At 32.1% G+C, this 17,527-nt stretch overlaps 1 protein-coding gene across 1 annotated transcript in view; it reads left to right on the top strand.

Annotated features, from left to right (window-relative positions):
• Positions 1–17,527, top strand: part of STK31 (serine/threonine kinase 31) — a 46,872-nt gene that overhangs the window by 20,245 nt on the left and 9,100 nt on the right. Inside the window, 7 exon segments of the mRNA XM_010968626.3 lie at positions 724–825; positions 2,147–2,227; positions 3,926–4,051; positions 4,644–4,769; positions 6,343–6,429; positions 7,111–7,260; positions 9,929–10,051. Of these exon segments, the coding sequence (XP_010966928.3) occupies positions 724–825; positions 2,147–2,227; positions 3,926–4,051; positions 4,644–4,769; positions 6,343–6,429; positions 7,111–7,260; positions 9,929–10,051 (795 nt within the window).

Genomic DNA, 17,527 nt, shown 5'->3' with positions numbered 1-17,527 from the left:
CATGTTATAATAGAACTGGAAGAATTAGGACACTTTAAACTGGACTAATCTCCTTCTTTAGGCTCGAAACTTTGTGAATAAACTGGTAATTTTTTGTGTTCCCTTAAGGATTTGATTAATCTATAAAAGGGATTTACATTATATCTTAATCTAACTTGAATTAGCTTTCTTCATCTTTGGAGCATTTAAGCATGGAGTGGAGCTAATTTAATAGTTTAACTTTGAAAACATGTACCTTTTAAGATGGCTTATTTATTATCATTAGAGTTTCATAGAGCCTTTGTGGGTCCTCCATTGTCTTTCCTCTAGTAGACATGCTACACATTTACTAATTTTTAAAAAATAAAATCTTATGTAGAAAACAATTCCAGGGAATTTAATTGCATTCTGGTTCCTATTCTTGACATTTACTTTATGGTGGCAGTTGATCATCTTAGAGAAAATCTACAGCAAATTAAGAGACAAGAAAAATCTATGTAATTGATTTTATGACTTTATTTTATAATTTCTTTTTGTAGGTTTTGGCAAAGTCAGTGTTAGAATATACTAATAAATGTTAATTTGACCAGTGCTATGAGGTTCTGTTATGTGCTAGGTATAGAGGATACATAGAAATCAGACAGACTGATTTGCTGTAGAACTTCCATTAATTCTTAGTAAGAAGACTTGTTTTCAGTCTACTTTAATAAGCTTGTAAGATCACTTTTTTCTTTCTGATTAAAGTCTGATGACCATGATGAATCTGAGATTGAGAAAATAAAACAAGAAGTAACTCAATTGCGCAGTAGTGTCTTTCAGGAAATTTATCATGAGCAGGAGGAATATGTAAGTGTTTGATTCTTTGAAATTTTCAATTAGTTTTTACTCTAGAAATTGAATTCAGACATCCATTTTATGAAGTGTGCTATAATCACAAGGCTAGAGATTATATTGGCATTATGTTGGCATAGTAATGTTTATGTGAATTTAGAAAGTAGTTTCTGATGACAAAAAATTCATAACCATTGTACCAAATATGAAAATTACAGAAAATTACAAAGAAGAAAAAACATCACCTATAACTTTTCTGACTCAGTGGTGACAGTAGTATAATCACATTTAACTTTTGACTTAACTTTCTATTGGTCTTCTTTCTGCTTGTTTTTGTAAGAATTGAGATTATAGTACAAACACACTTTTGCATATTGCTTGTTTTCTGTTTAACATAAAGCCTAAAGATTTGTTCCTTTATTAAAATCTACCTGAATATCATTTTAGCATAAAATAGCAATGAAAACATTAATGGGCACCATAATTTACTTGAAGAATGTAACGAAGTAAAACTACTTGCTTTTGGGGAAAGTTACACCTTTAAGTCTCCATTCTACCACTAATTTTTGTGACTTTGGGAGAGTCAGTGAGGATATTTTCTCTTTGAAATGGAAAGAATATTGTATTTTATGTTTCAGGGATGTTATGGGAAAGAAGTAAGATAAGAAACAGTGCTCCGAAAATAAAAATACTATGAAAATATTAGGCATTTAAGTGTTATGCATTATTCAGCAAACTTATCTGACTTTGTGTACTTCATTGTTCACTGTATGAACCTTGGATAAAATAGCTATCTCCCAAGAACTTGATAATTGTCTAGAAGTTTTACTGAATAAACATGATAAATGACTTTTCTAGGGATTCTCAGTTTTCACATTTGCTTCACAGTAGCTTTTGTAGAGCTGCTTGTTTATTTTTTCTCTCAAGACTTTTATGATTTTTTTCTTCCTAAATGAAACAGCCATTATTTTAAAATAGTGACAATTTTATGATACAGATTAGTTTTTCATCACACTTTTTCATTTTAGCTTGGAAATGAGTGTAGACTTTGACCTTAGGCAAGATTTTTATGCATATATATGTATATATATATATATAGCAAGCTAAAAATTGGTAATCAAGTTTTTCTTCTGTTAGTAAGATGGTAGTTTACATCTAAGATGACTCTTGGTTTTCATTTGGTATTTCTTGTAGTGGAATCAGTGATTATATACTTTATGAGATTGTGTATCTTGTTAGATTATGTATCTTGTTAGATATATAATAAGGGAGATAATAACATGTGACAGTTGAATATACGTTGAACTATAATAATGAAGGTATTTTTTAAATTTAGGAGAAGCTGAATAGTTTGGTGCAGAAATGGTTCCCTGAGCTTCCTCTGCTTCATCCTGAAATAGGGTTACTTAAGTACATGGTAAGCTTTGTTTCCCCTGTGAATTACTACTCTGCAGAGAGTATTGAAAAGTGATGATGTTAAAATTCTGTATCAGTGTTAAGTTAATAATACCCTTACTTTAATAACATCCATGATGAATGATTTCTTGGTATTATTAGAACTTTTCCTCAAGACTGTCTTTAATGCTTACAATCTATTTTTAAATTTTTATATTAATTTTCATGTTTTTCTATGTTTTCCCTTTTCCTTATACCCACTTACTATATTGCATGGAACTTATTTGAATTACAGGTGTTTATTTTTTTGAAATGGTAAAGCAGTTTTAGCTGCTATTCCAAGAGTTAGAATGAAAGCAGGACACTGATAGTCATGAGGAATTTAAACAGAATGTATTTTTTAAGTTAAAGTAGGCTGGGAAGACAATTCCAGAGAATCTGGTTAAGGTAGAGCTGCTGATGTGGGTATGGTTTTCTAGGCAGACAGGATCCAAAGCCTAGGAGATCAGTGTATTAGACAGAAGGACAGTATGGAGCAGGTAAACTCTGGCTTTTAGCAGATTCTGGTAGCTCTGTGTTTTATATTCCCTGCTAGGAATGAGGGACTAGATGAGATATTTATTCTTTAACGTTGTCATTAGTCCATGATAATAGTGTAAATATAGTACAGAAAGAGATGTTCAAATAGGCTTGTGAACTTATAAATGTGTAAGACTAAAGTTCCTTAAGTTGTTAAAGCAGTTACTGTATAATCTTTCCAGATTAGACTTTAAAATAATGTGGGATTTTCCTTGCAGTTATTTAACTCTTGCTTAGAGACTGTCTCTTGTAGGATGGGTGAGTAAATATATGGTGCTATATAGGACTTGAAAATTTATTAAGAAAATATGCTAATCTGTTTCATTGTGGAAGATTATAAAAGGTTTTGAGTCATGGCTTATGGATGCCTTTAATTATTTTGAGATGTTTAACCATTATGTATACTTAGGAAACCCCTGTAGGGTTTGTTTGTGTGTTTGTGTGTGTGTGTGTATGTGTATGGTTCTATATTGTGGATTACTTATATAAAATATATGTTTATTATATATATGTATATTGTATATATGATTATGTATGTAGATTACTTAAATATACTGACAACGCTTAAAAAAAGAATCAGAAAATAGTTTCACAACTCCTCTTACTAAAACTATACTGTCTTAAAACTTAGCTTGATTTAAAATATTGATCATCAGGTTTTAGTGCAAAAATTACTCCTTTTTAAAAAGTAGCAGAAATATTTAGTAGAAAAATATTTGAAAGCCATTTTCACTTTTGAGGATTCCACTTCAAACAGAGGCAGAGGTGTTAGAAGTCTAAAAATTATGACTTTTATGAATTCTTATTCCCATTCTACAACCTCCTTTTTATTTGTCACATGAAATTTTCCAAGTAAACATTAGGGTTCCTTGGAAGCATGTCTGGTTAATCCCGGTCATTTTCAGAATCTGTTACAGAGCTATAGCAGTGATTAAATGTATGGTGATTACATTTTGGGTGGAAGGAGTTCAAGAGCCAGGAACTAGAAAAAGTACGAAACTTTAAATATTTTTATTTTATTGATATCTCCAATAGAATTGATGATGTACAACTCATCTAATAGTATGTAATTAATTATATTGATTATTTAAAAGTGCTGGATTGCTTGGATTCTTCAACTGTAACAAAAACTTGTACCTAGAACTCTGGTGGTCTTCTTACTATGAGCTTGGAAAGGGATCTTCTTGATGCTGAGCCCATGAAGGAACTTAGCAGCAAGCGTCCTTTGGTATGTTCTGAGGTTGACGGGCAGATAATTCTTTTAAAGGTAAGTCTAAGTTATTTGGACTTGTGGGAGAGTCAAAAGTATAAAGGGAAGTGGTGGTGTGACTTTTCAGGAAAGTAAAGACCCATGTTTGTTTTCTAAATTACATGATGATTATGCTTCCAGTTTGATTGCCAGAACTAATTTTGAATTTAAAACTTCCTCATTTCCCTAAATAATATATGTCTTTAATAGGATATACTTGCTTTCCTTTTTCAGGTGAACTTATTACATTCTAGCCAAGAGCCTTTTACATTCTTGTTTTTCTTACATTTCTCTTTAAAATCTCAGCTATTTTGCCAACACCATGTTCTATTCTTTGATTTCTTCTCTTCACTGACCTGGGGAACTGCTAATCATGAAAATAGGATAATTAATTTGGCCTTAGTGGCTACATGTTGTAAAATGTATATTAAGTTGCAGGTAGAATTGCTCCTTTCTATTATTCAAAGCAGATAGAAAACGTACTTATACAATTAAAAATAAATTTAGATATATTTTAACTTACGTAAAAATCTAAATTGTTAAGTTGGAGTGATGTATAATTAGAGATTTTTAATCTTGGATTTACCATTGCCTCTTTTTTTGGTTCAAGGGCTATTCTGTGGATGTTGACACAGAAGCCAGGGTAATTCAGAGAGCAGCCGCCTATCACAGAGCTTGGAGAGAAGCTAAAAAAGAGTCTGGGTTACTACCATTGATGTTCCTATTTTTGTGTAAGGTAAAGTTTTATGACAGTCTCTTGTAGGAAACATTTAAAGTAAGTTTTAGCTCCAAACTTTAGGGAAGTAATTTATTCCTTTTTTAAATTGAAGTGTATATTTGGTTTATAATATTGTGTTAGTTTTAGGTGTACAATTTAGTGATTCAGTGTTTTTGGAGATTATATTCCATTATTGGTAGTTACAAGATAATTGGTATAATTCCCCATGCTATACAGTAAATCATTGTTGCTTATCTATTTTATATATAATTGTTTGTATCTGTGAATCCTATACCCCTAATTTGTCCCTCCCACCTTCCCTTTCCTCTTTGGTAACCACAAGTTTGTTTTCTATGTCTGTGAATCTGTTTTGTATACACATTCATTTGTATTATTTTTTTAGATTCCACATATAAAGTGATACCATATAGTATTTGTCTTCCTCTGTCTGACTTATTTCACTAAGCATAATATTCTGTAGGTCCATCGCCATTGCTGCAAATGGCAATGTTTCATTCTTTTTAATGGCTGAGGAATATTCCATTGTATATAAATATACCATGTCTTCTTAACCCAGTCATCTGTTGCTCAGTGTTTGGGTTGCTTCCATGACATGGCTATTGTTAAATAGTGCTGCTGAGAACATTGGGGGTGCATGGTATCTTTTAGAATAAGAGTTTTCATTTTTTTTTCTGTATATATACCTAGGAGTGGAATTGCTGAATTGTATGGTAGTTCAATTTTTACTTTTTAGGGAATCTCCGAACTGTTTTCCATAGTGGCTTCACCAATTTACATTCCCACCAACAGTGTACAAGGGTTCCCTTTTCTCCACATCCTCTCTAAAATTTGTTATTTGTAGATATTTTGAAAATAGCTGTTCTCGCAGGTGTGAGGTGGTACCATATTGTGGTTTTGATTTGCATTTCTCTAATAATAAATGATGTTGAACATCTTTTCATGTATGTGCCTGTTAGCCATCTGTATGTCTTTGGAAAAATGTGTATTCAAGTCTTTTGCTCATTTTTGATTGAATGATTTCTTTTTTTTTGGATATTGAGTTGTATGAACTGTCTGTGTATTTTGCATATTAACCCCTTGTCAGTCACATCATTTGCAAATATTTTCTCTCATTTTGTAGGTTGTCTTTTCATTTTGTTGATGCTTTCCATTGCTGTGCAAAAGCTTTTAAGTTTAGACAGTCTCTTTAACAAGTAGTGCTGGGAAAGCTGGACAGCCACATGTAAAACAAAGGAATTAGAATATTACCTCACACCATATACAAAAATAAACTCAAAGTGGTTTAAAGACCTAAATGTAAGACATGAAACTACAAAACTCCTAGGAGAGAACATAGGTGAAACACTCTTTGACATAAATCATAGCAGTATTTTCTTGGATCAGTCTCTCAAGGCAAAAGAAATAAAAGCAAAAATAAATAGGACCTAATTAAACTTAAAAGCTTTTGCACAGTGGAGAAATAATTCATTCCTTTTTATATAAAGAAAAGTTATCTTGTATAATCACTGCATACTAAAAATACGTTGAAGAATTTTTCACTTTGAGTCTTATTCTCTCTTTTGCTTCTCAGTCTGATCCTATGGCTTATCTGATGGTTCCATACTATCCTATGGCAAACCTGAGTGCTGTTCAAGCCAGTATGCCTTTAACTTCAGAAGTAAGTAAAAAACTTTATTTCCTTGGATGTATTAAATGAGAAAATAACACCTAAAATTTATTGAGGGCATATTACATGTTTTATACAATACACAATTTTGACTCATTCTATTTAATTGTCACATCATCCCTGTGACGTGAGTTATCCCATTATATACAGATGAGAAAAATGAGGCTTACAGAGATTAAAATGACTTGCAGAGGATGGAGGGCAAACAGAGGCACAGTTGGGGCTTGAAATTAGGTCTTTTTGGCACCAAAGCCTATGCTTATAACTGTTAAGCTGTGCTGTATGTAAATTGTGTGGTATAGCACTTGATATTGTAAGTACTTAAGTGATAGCTTTAATTTCTATTGTAGATTTGAATTAGTAATAACAATAAAGGATGCCCTGATTCTTACCTACCCAGTAACACTGTTTTCATCTCTTTTTTTTTCCTAGATGCTTTATAAGGTCTTATTTGTAACCAAGTCTTCTTAGAGACTGTAGTCTCTAAGTCATATGTATATGATATCACCAGTTACATAGTCAGAGCTTCTGACTTTTAATTCCTTTTCTATGCTGTGTTCTTTTGGAGGAATCTTTAGTCACTTATGGAAGAGTCTTGTAATTGGAGAAAAGGTTCAGCTATTAAAATGATTTGTCTACTTCTTGACTTCTTTTATGTGTACTTACCTGTAGGAAGTCTTAAAGGTCATGAAAGGTGTTGCCCAGGGCCTGCATACATTGCACAAGGCTGGCATAATTCATGGATCACTTCATCAGAACAATGTATTTGCTTTAAACCGTGAACAAGGAATTGTTGGAGATTTTGACTTCACCAAATCTGTGGTAAAATATAGTGGTTTTATAAATAAGTTCTACACTTGAGTTAATATTATTAGGCAGTTCAGCACTTTTATATCATATACTTATTTATTATAAGATCTTTGCTTCTCAGTTATGGTGTGTCATGTAGTGTAAGCAATTATGTGTTATCAGTTAGGTCCTGGAACGAGAGTTTCCAAAGTTGTGCGTTATATTTTTTTAACCATAAGTCTTAGGAGCGACTTGAAATTACAGTCAATGGTATTGACACCATTAACATTAATTATTTTATTGTCATCAAGAAACATTTAATTGCTGGGAAGTACACAAGGAAAACTAGGAGGCCATCTCCTCTCTCCCCATCTGCTGGTGCCCTCCTCAATAGATTAAATTTAGCTGTATATACTTTGCTGTTTTTTGATTAATGAGCATTTTTAGAAACTAGAGAACCTTGGGCTTTTACATTTAGTTCAAGTGTCGGTTCAACTATATTGGTTGTTAATTTGGTGCCATATTATCTCAGAAGAGGCAGTTTGTAGGGATAACAAACATCAAACAGTTAAAGAGCTTACTGTGATCTTTTTTTTTCTTTTTGGTAGAATGAGCAATTTCAAAATATACACAATCATGAGAGAGAAATTCTTTTATAGAAAAACAGCTTTATTAATACATAATTCCCATTTCGATATGTACAATTCAGTATGAGTTTTTAATATAGTCACAAGAGTCCGCATCAGTCAGTACAGTCTAATTCCAGAACATTTTTATCACCCTCAAAAAGAAACCCCATACCGATTTGCAGTCCCTCCCCCTTTCTTCTCTACTCAGCATCTTGGAAACCTCTAATCTACTTTCTGTCTCCATGGATTTGCCTAGACTGGACATTTCCTATAGATAAGAGTCATATATGTGGCCTTTTGCAATTGGCTTATTTCACTTAGCATGTTTTCAAGGTTCATTCATGTTGTAACATGTGTCTGAACTTCATTCCTTTTAAAAAATGCCCAAATAGTATTTTTTTGTATGGATATGCCATATTTTGTTTTTACATTCATCAGTTTGTGGACATTTGGGTTTCCACTTTTTGACTGTTGTGAACAGTGCTACTATGAACATTAGTACAAGTTTCTGTGTGGACATATGTTTTCTTTTCTTGGGAGTGGACTTGTTGGGTTATATGGTAACTCTGTGTTTCACTTTTTGAAGAACCACGCAGTTTTCCAAAGTGGCAGCACCATTTTACTTTCATCAGTGATATATGAGGATATATGAGGATTCCAATTTCTCTGAATCCTTGCCAGTATTTTATTGTGTATGAAGAGTTCCCTTTTGACCAGTAGAACTCACAATGCTTTATATATCATTTGTAAATCATTGGCTAATGCCACCTGTCTGTAGTTTCAGTGGCGTTCATATGGTACCTCAAAAAGATGAGAAAATAAAAATGTAAAACTCTAACTATAAAGGATTTATACAAAATGGATTTGCTGAAATATTTATATTAATTTATTTGAAACTTAGGATAACATCTTAAGAAAAATAACTGAGTTGTGAGTTTTAAAAAGTTCTCAATTCTTAGGGATCTTGGTTGATATGCCTTTTGAGCATATCATCTGTACAGCTCTAGGAATCATGAGCTGTATTCTTCCCCTTTATACTGATTTGTCAGTTATTATTATCCCTCTAAACATTGTCTGTAATCTTTTATTTAAAGTTACTTACTTTGAAATATTGATTAAATTCACCTTTTGTTCCATTTTTTATCTTACTCTCAAATTGAGATGTTAAACAGGAAGAGTAATTTGAAAAGCAATTGCAGTCAAGAACATTGCTTCTCAGACTTTACAGTACATATGAATCTCCTGGGAATCTTGTTAAAATGCAGTTTTTAGAAATTGAAGTAAAATTAGTATATAACATTATATGTTTCAAGTGTACTAAAATGCAGATTTTATTCAGCATTTCTAGAATGGAGATTCTGTATTTCTCACAAGCTCCCAGGTGGTACTGTAGCTACTGGTCTTTGGACCACACTCTGAGATGCAAGAATAAAGATAGTAGGAGGAGAAGATAATTAACATTTAGTGATATGTGCTAGGTAATTACTGATCTGATTACCGTCACCTTTATAATAATTGTTTTAGGCTCAAAGAGTTAGTTAAAGCCCAAGGTCACACAGCAAATAAGTGGCAGAGTGGGAATTGCAGTCAAAGTCTGTCTGAATCCAGAGTTCATGTTCTTGTCATTGATCATCCTTTGACATGTTGGAAATGGTAGACTTAGAAAATGGTCCGTAAGGAAGGAAAGTAACTTTGTAGACTTGTGGCTTTTAAAAGTTATTTAGAATTTTCAGAATTAAAAAAATAGCACTGCCTCTTGCCCTTATGAAATTTATTGAAAAAAAAAGAGTACCAAATTCTTAAAGAATCAATAGTTCTTAGTTTTTCATCTGTTGAGTCTACAATATGAAATGTAATCATAGTCTGTCTCACTGTCATGAGACACTGTTTATGAGACCGATTTTGAGAGCAATTTATAATAGTGGAAATTGGGTAAAAATGTTTAAAAGCAAGAGAGAATAAAATACTTCAAGTGAATACTTTTTTTTGGTGTTGATTAAACACAGAAAGCCACCTTAACTGTGTTGTCTCTAAAATATTTAACCTACCAATATTTAACCGATTTTTTGTAGAGTCAGCGAGCCTCAGTGAACATGATGGTTGGTGACTTGAGTTTACTGTCACCTGAGTTGAAAATGGGAAAACCTGCTTCTCCAAGTTCTGACTTATATGCTTATGGCTGCCTATTATTGTGGGTATGTTATTTTTTTTTATTGAAACAGATAAAACATTTATATATATTTCATTACAGAAAGTGATGATTGTAGTGGTTTTTCTCAATATATTACACTGGATAAAAAGCAGAAAAAATTTTCCAACTGTTTTTAAAGTTTTATCATAAACTGTTCCTGTGTAGTTCTTTGAACAACATGGGTTTGAAATGTGCAGATTCACTTAAACATGGTTTCTTTTTCAGTAGTAAAGACTATAGTAGTATACCATCTGTAGCTGCATGGATACAGAGGAACCATGGATAAAGAGGGCTGACTGTAAATTATATGCAGATTTTCAGTTGTCCCAAGTGTTGGTGCCTTAACCTCCATTCAGTTGAACCTCCTACAGTTGTTTAAGGGTCAGCTGTACTTCCTGTCACCTATTATGTACTTTCCAAAATTTGGCTTGATATATATTTTACATATCATACTGTTGTCTTAGTTTTATTAACTGTGAAGTTGATTTTGTTCTATATTAACCTGGAAGCAATTCATGCATATATGGAAAACAAATATTAAGTGAGCCTTGAGTAAATGTTCCTGCTTTCAGTGTAAACCAAATAGCTGTTTCTTATCCATGGTTTAAACCTGTGAAATATGAGGGATTAAGTATTAACAAGGGAAAGATGTCTGTTCTCACTTCTGCTTAACATTATTCTAGAGGTTCTAGCCCAGGGATCAGCAAAATTTTCTATAAAAGGCCAGATGGTAAATATTTTGGGCTTTGTGGGTCATATGATTTCTGCTGCGATAGCATGAAAGCAGCCATAGATAGTACATAAATGAATCCGTGTCTCTGTTCCAATAAAACTTTATTTGTGGACATTGAAATTTTAATTTCATACAATTTTCATGTGTCATGAAATAGTATTCTTTGATTTTCTTTCAAATATTTAAAAATGTGAAAACTGTTCTTGGCTTTGAGTCTATGAAAATAAGCAGTGGGATGGATTTGGCATGCAGACTGAAGTCTGCTGATCCTGGATCTAGCCAGTCAAATAAGGCAATAAAAAGAAATAAAAGGCATACAGTTTGAAAATGAAGAAATAAAGCTGTCTTTATTTACATATTACATGATTAGTTATGTGGAAAATTTTTAGGAATGTTATGTACATAAGAGCTACTAAAACTAACAAGTTCAGCAAGGTTGCAGGATACAAAGTCAGTATAATAATTAATTGTATTTCTGTATACTAGGAAATTGAAAATTAAGTCATTTATAGAAATATAAAAAATATGGATTATTTAGAGATAAATTTGACAAAAGATATGCAAGACCTATACACTGGAAGATACAAAGTATTGTTGAGAGAAATTAAAGAAGGCAGAAATAAATGGAGAGATGCACTGTGCTTATGGACTGGAAGACTCAGTGTTGTAATGACATGAGTTCTCCCAAGTTGGTCTAGATTCAATATAGTTCCAACAAAAGTGCTTTTAGGCTTACTTTTTTTTTTGCAGTCATTTACAGTCATATTCTATAGTTCATATGAAAATACATAGGATTTGGGGTAGCTAAAACAATTTTGAAGAAGAATAAAATTGGAGGACTTTGATTTTTAAGACGTAATAAAATTGTAATAAATCAATATGGTGTGATACTGGTCTAAAGTTAGATATACAGATCAATGGAACAGAATAGAGACAGTAGAAATAGACCCACTCATATATGGTCAGTTGATTTTTGATAAACGTGCCAAGGCAATTCTATGAGGGAAAGAATAGTTTTCAACAAAGGTACTGTAACAATTGGTATCTATATGTAAAAAATATGACTCAACTTTGACTCAACCCTTGCACAGTGTATAAAAATTAATTAAATATATATTACACCTTAATGTAAAACCTAAGTCTCTGAAACTCAGGAGACAATCTTACTGACTTTGAGTTTTGGTGAAGATTTCTTAATAATAGGACATAGAAAACATCAAGTTTAAAAGCAAAAAATAATTTGGATTTCATCAAAATTCAAAACTTTGCTCTTCAGAAGACACTGAAAATGAAAGGCAAGTCATGCGTAGACTGGGAGGAAACATTTACAAAACGTTTATCTGACAAAAGACTTGTATCCAGCTTACAAAGAACTCTTACAACTCAATAATAAAAAGACAACTCAACTTAAAAATAGGCAAAATATTTAAATAGGTACTTAACCAAATAAAATGTCCACATGGCAAATAAGCATGTGAAAAGATGCTCTCAGTTATTAGGGAAATTAAAACCAAAATGAGATACTACCACACACCCACTATAATGTCTAAAATTAAAGACTGACAATACCAAATGTTGGCTAATGTGTATAGCAGCTAAAACTCTTGTATATTACTGAGGGGAATGTAAATGTAACAGCCTCTTTGGAAAACAATTTGGCAGTTGTTAAAAGTTTAAACATAAACCTATAATATGACCTAGCTGTTTCACTCGCAGGTATTTAGCCTAGAGAAATGAACGTGTATGTCCACACGAAGACTTGTGCATAAATACTCAGACATTTTATTTGTAGTAGCCAAAAACTGGGAACAACCCAGGTGCCCATAAACAACTGAATGGCTAAACAGTCTGCTGTATATCTATCCATTGGAATACTACTCAGCAATTAAAAGGAATGAACTATTAATACAAGCATACCTTGTTTTATTGTGCTTTGCTTTATTGTGCTTTACAGATAACTGTGTTTTTTATATATTGAAGATTTGTGGCAACCCTGCATTGTCAGATGATGGTTAGCATTTTTTAGCAATAAAGTATTTTTAAACTTTTAAACTAACATATGCATTTTTTTAGCCATACTGCTATTGCACACTTAATAGGTTATCGTATAGTGTAAACATGACTTTTATGTTATGGGAAACTAAAAAAATTTATCTGACTTCCTTTATTGTGACATCTGAGTTATTGCAGTGGTCTGAAATTGGACCTCAATATTTTTGAGGTTTGCCTTTACACCCAGTAATATGATGCAATCTCAAAATAATTCTGCCATGCTAAAGAAACCAAAAGAAAGAGAGTATATACTTTATGGTTCTGTTTATATAAAATTCTAAAAAATGCAGACTTATCTATGGTGATAGATCATCAATGCTCTGGGGTTTGAGGGTAGAGGGGAAGGGAGGGATAGATTACAAAGGGGCATGAGGAAATATTTTTGGTATGATCATCATGTCCAGCTTGATTGTGGTGATTTTGTAGGAGTATACTTATACAAAACTTATATATACTTATATAAGTATATACTTACACAAAACTAATTACATTATATACCTCAAATATATATATTTTAGTATACATAAATTATACCCCAATAAAGCTATAATAAAGAGAGTGTTTATACCTACCCAAGTAGTAATCAGTGGGAATCCCATTCCATAATCAATTATTCACAAGTTTTAGCCTTATGCTAGCATGTGTATTTAAAGTTGTCTGGTTTCACAGAATCATCATAGCCATAGAAATGATTATACTGGCATTTTTATCATTGCATCAGTAATCTCCTTACTGTTTACATCAGAGGGATGAAAGTTAATGTCTCAAATGTTCTTGTGTTCCTGAGAACTATCATAAAATACCACTTAAGTATGGTGATAGCAGTCTTTATTCCACCAATTTCCTTTCATCTTTAAATGGTAGTAAAGAGCTCTATTAGTAAATACACTGTTGTTGCATTGAATTCCTGCTCATCTTTAATGTTGACTAAGGTCTTCTAAAATCTTTAGTTTTAAATTATCATGTGTTTCAGTTGACTGGTTTTTAGTCTTCAGTCCTTTTAACTTTAACATATGTATATATGTATAAATTAGTATAGCCATCACCACAGTTAGGACAGAGAACAGTTCCATAACTCAAAACAAACAAACAAGCAAACAAACAACAAAACCCCTATGTGCTATCCCTTTCTAGTCACACCTTCTCCCTAACCCTTAACCATTGGCAACTGCTGGTCTTTTCTCTATCACTACAGTTTTGTCTTTTTAAGAATGTTGTATAAATGTTATCTTACAGTATGTAACCTTTTGAGGCTAGCTGCTTTGCTCAGCATAATGCCTTTGAGATTCATTCAGGCTACTTAGTATATCAGTAGTTCATTCCATTTTTGTTGCTGAGTAGTACTCTATAATATGAATGTGCCAACTTTATCTCTTCACCTGTTGAAGGACATTTGGGTTGTTTACAGGTTTTGGCTATTACAAATAAAGCTGCCATAAACATTTGTATATAGGTTTTTGTGTGAACATATGTTTTTATTTCTCCAGAATAAATACCCAGGAGGGAGATTGTTGGGTTGATTGTAATTGTATGTATAATTTTATATAGAGATGCCAAACTTACTTAGAGTGGCTGTACCATTCTGTTTTCTCACCAGCAATGTATGAGAGTTTCAGATGCTCTGCATCATTGTTAATATCTCATATTGCCCTTATTTTCTGTTTTAGCCATTCTCTTAGGTCTGTAGTAGTGTCTCATTGTGGTTTTAATTTAAATTTCTCTAATGGATAATGAAGTTGAGCATGTTTTTGATTATTATTTGCCTTCCATATATCCTCTATGGTGAAGTGACTGTTCAAATCTTTTGCCCGTTTAAAAACTGTTTTTCTTACTGTTGAGTTGTGAACATTTAAAAATATGTTCTGGATACAAATATCTTAACAGATGTTGTTTGAAATATTTTTCCTAGTCTATAACTTGTCTTCTCATTCTCCTAACAGTGTCTTTTGCAGAGAAAAAGGTTTTAATTTTGATGAAGTTTAACTTATTGTTGTTTTCCTTCTATAGATAATGCTTTTAGTATTGTATATAGGAAATCTTTGCCTAACCCTAGGTTATAAAGATTTTCTCTTATATTTTCTTTTAAAAGCTTTATAGTTATGTGTTTTACATTTAGATCTAGGATCTGTTTTGATGTAATTTTTCTGTAAGAAGTGAGGTTTATGTCAAAGTTCATTTTTTTGCATATGGGTTGTCCAGTTGTTTCAACACCATTTATTAAAAAGACAGTGATTCTCTACTGCATTTCCTTTGCATGTTTGTGAAAAATCAGTTGGTAATATTTGTGTGAATCTGTTTCAGGACTTTTATTCTGTTTCATTGATCTGTGTATCTGTTTACCAATACTACACTGTCTTGATTACTGTATTTTTATAGTAGTAAGTAGTATATAGTAAGATAGTTTAAGTATAGGTAGTTTAAGTATAAGTAGTATATAGTAGTAAGATAGTTTATCTTAAAATTGGGTAGTATGATTAGTAAAACAGTTTTTTCAAATTGTTTTAGCAGTTCAGGTATCTTTGCCTTTTCAGATACATTTAGAAACAGCTTTTCTATATGTACAGAAAGCTTCTGTGATTTTGAATAGAACAGATCAGTTTGGGGAGAAGTGGCATTTTGAGTAATTGCATCTTTACTGTGTTAAATCTTTTAATCCATGACCTCCATTTTTTAAGTCTTCTTTGATTTGTTTCATCAGCATTTTGTTATTTTGAGTGTGTAGATCCTATCCATGTGTTGTTAGATTTTATACCTAAGTATTCCATTTTTTGGAACTATTGTGATATCTTAAAAATGTTTTCTAGTTGTTCAGGTTCTTTTTTTAAACAATTTTTTTGGATAGGAAATTTAGTTTAGTTCCAAAGGTTATGGATATTTTGATCTTCCTCCTCAAATAAAGCAGGTTACAATAGAAGAACCTAGTGTAAAATGTGTACAAAGGCACATACCCAAGGGTTGTGCTTGAAAAGGCAATGTTTAGAGTTAAACTGGAATCATTAGCAGAAATCTTATTTCCAGAGCCATCAGTAGATTACTATCATGTTATGGCTTTTAAAAGTTTTAGAATTAGCAAAAATAAAAGTAACAGCTTATTTGATGTCAAAACACTAGAATACTGACTATAGATATTTTGAGGCATATTGTAAGATATTCTGGTTTAGGATCATTTTTGTTATGAGACCCAGATTGAATGACGGAAATATTTTGAAGACTGCCTTCAACTACTCAAAAATTCTAGTGTTTTGAGTGTTGGCAACCCTTCCATCTCCAGCAGTAAACTGTATCTTTTAACTGGTATATTTGGAAGATAGTCTTAAAGTCATTTGTATTAAGATGCTTCTATATTTTTTCAGGTTATAATGAAATTTTTAAAGACATTTCTAGAACCCATTAAAAATAGTACAGCACTTCTGGCGTTATAGTGAAAAAAATTGTGTTTGTGTGTGGGTGCTGCTGTGAGGAAGCTGAATAATTTTAAAATAAAAGCGATTGGCTCTTTTATTCAGGTGACGCTTTTTTAGCATGACTTTCTCTGAAATGCAACCTTTTTCCCTACTTGAATTTTCTCTTAACATACTATACGTTTCTTTTATTTATCTTTATTATTGTCTGCTCTGCCAGTAGAATGTAAGCTCCTTTAAGGCAGTTTGTCTTGTTTGCTCCTGTATTCTAAATGCCTAAGAGTGTGTGCCTGGTGCAGAGTAGTTGCTGGAATATTATGGAATGCATGCCTTTACCATATCCTAATGAATGTTTAAATTTTAGCCACAATTATGTGCTGAAATACTATTTAAAAAATAAAATGTGCCATGTTTCCTTGATGAGTTCATCTACTCAGCCATGTCTCAACCATGGCCCCTTATATATTTCTTTGGAAAATTGTTTATAAAGATTTTCTTTTTATTCCAACTTCAAACTTATTCCTAGAATATGTTAGTGGTCATAATGATCACTCATTGAATAACGTAGCCTTGCAGTTTTTGGACCTCCTTAACAACTTGAGACCCATACCTTCATGCCATTTCAGTTATCTTCCAAAACCATGATTTTGTGATTCCCTATAATTTCTATTTTACAAAAGTAATAGAATCCAATCCAATATATATCTGGACAGGACTTCCAGTTCTCTCATTTTACTTTAACTGCTTTTAAATTTCCAATATATTTTTTTTAATTGAAGTAAAGTCAGTTTACAATGTTGTGTCAATTTCTGGTATACAGCACAATACTTCAGTCATATAGGAACATACATATATTCGTTTTCATATTTTTCACCATTGGTTACTACAAGATACTATATATAGTTCCCTGTAATATACAGTATAAACTTGTTGTTTGTCTATTTTATGTATATTAGTATCTGCAAATCTAGAACCCCCAATTTATCCCTTCCCACGCCCTTCCCCTCTGGTAACCATAAGTTTGTTTTCTCTGTCTGTGAGTCTGTTTCTTATTATAAATAAGTTCGTTGGTCTTTTTTTAAAAATTCCACATATAAGTGATATCATATGGTATTTTTCTTTCTCTTTCTGACTTACTTCACTTAGAATGATAGTCTCCAGGTCCATCCATGTTGCTGCAAGTGACATTATTTTATTATTTTTTATGGCCAAGTAATATTCCATTATAGAAATATACCACAACTTCTTTATCCAGTCATCTGCTGATGGACATTTAGATTGCTTCTATGCCTTG

The sequence above is a fragment of the Camelus bactrianus genome, chromosome 7 (genome assembly GCF_048773025.1).
Source record: "Camelus bactrianus isolate YW-2024 breed Bactrian camel chromosome 7, ASM4877302v1, whole genome shotgun sequence".
NCBI lineage: Eukaryota > Metazoa > Chordata > Mammalia > Artiodactyla > Camelidae > Camelus > Camelus bactrianus.
The sequence above is the reverse complement of the archived record's forward strand: the minus strand, read 5'-3'. Positions and strand labels throughout refer to the sequence as shown.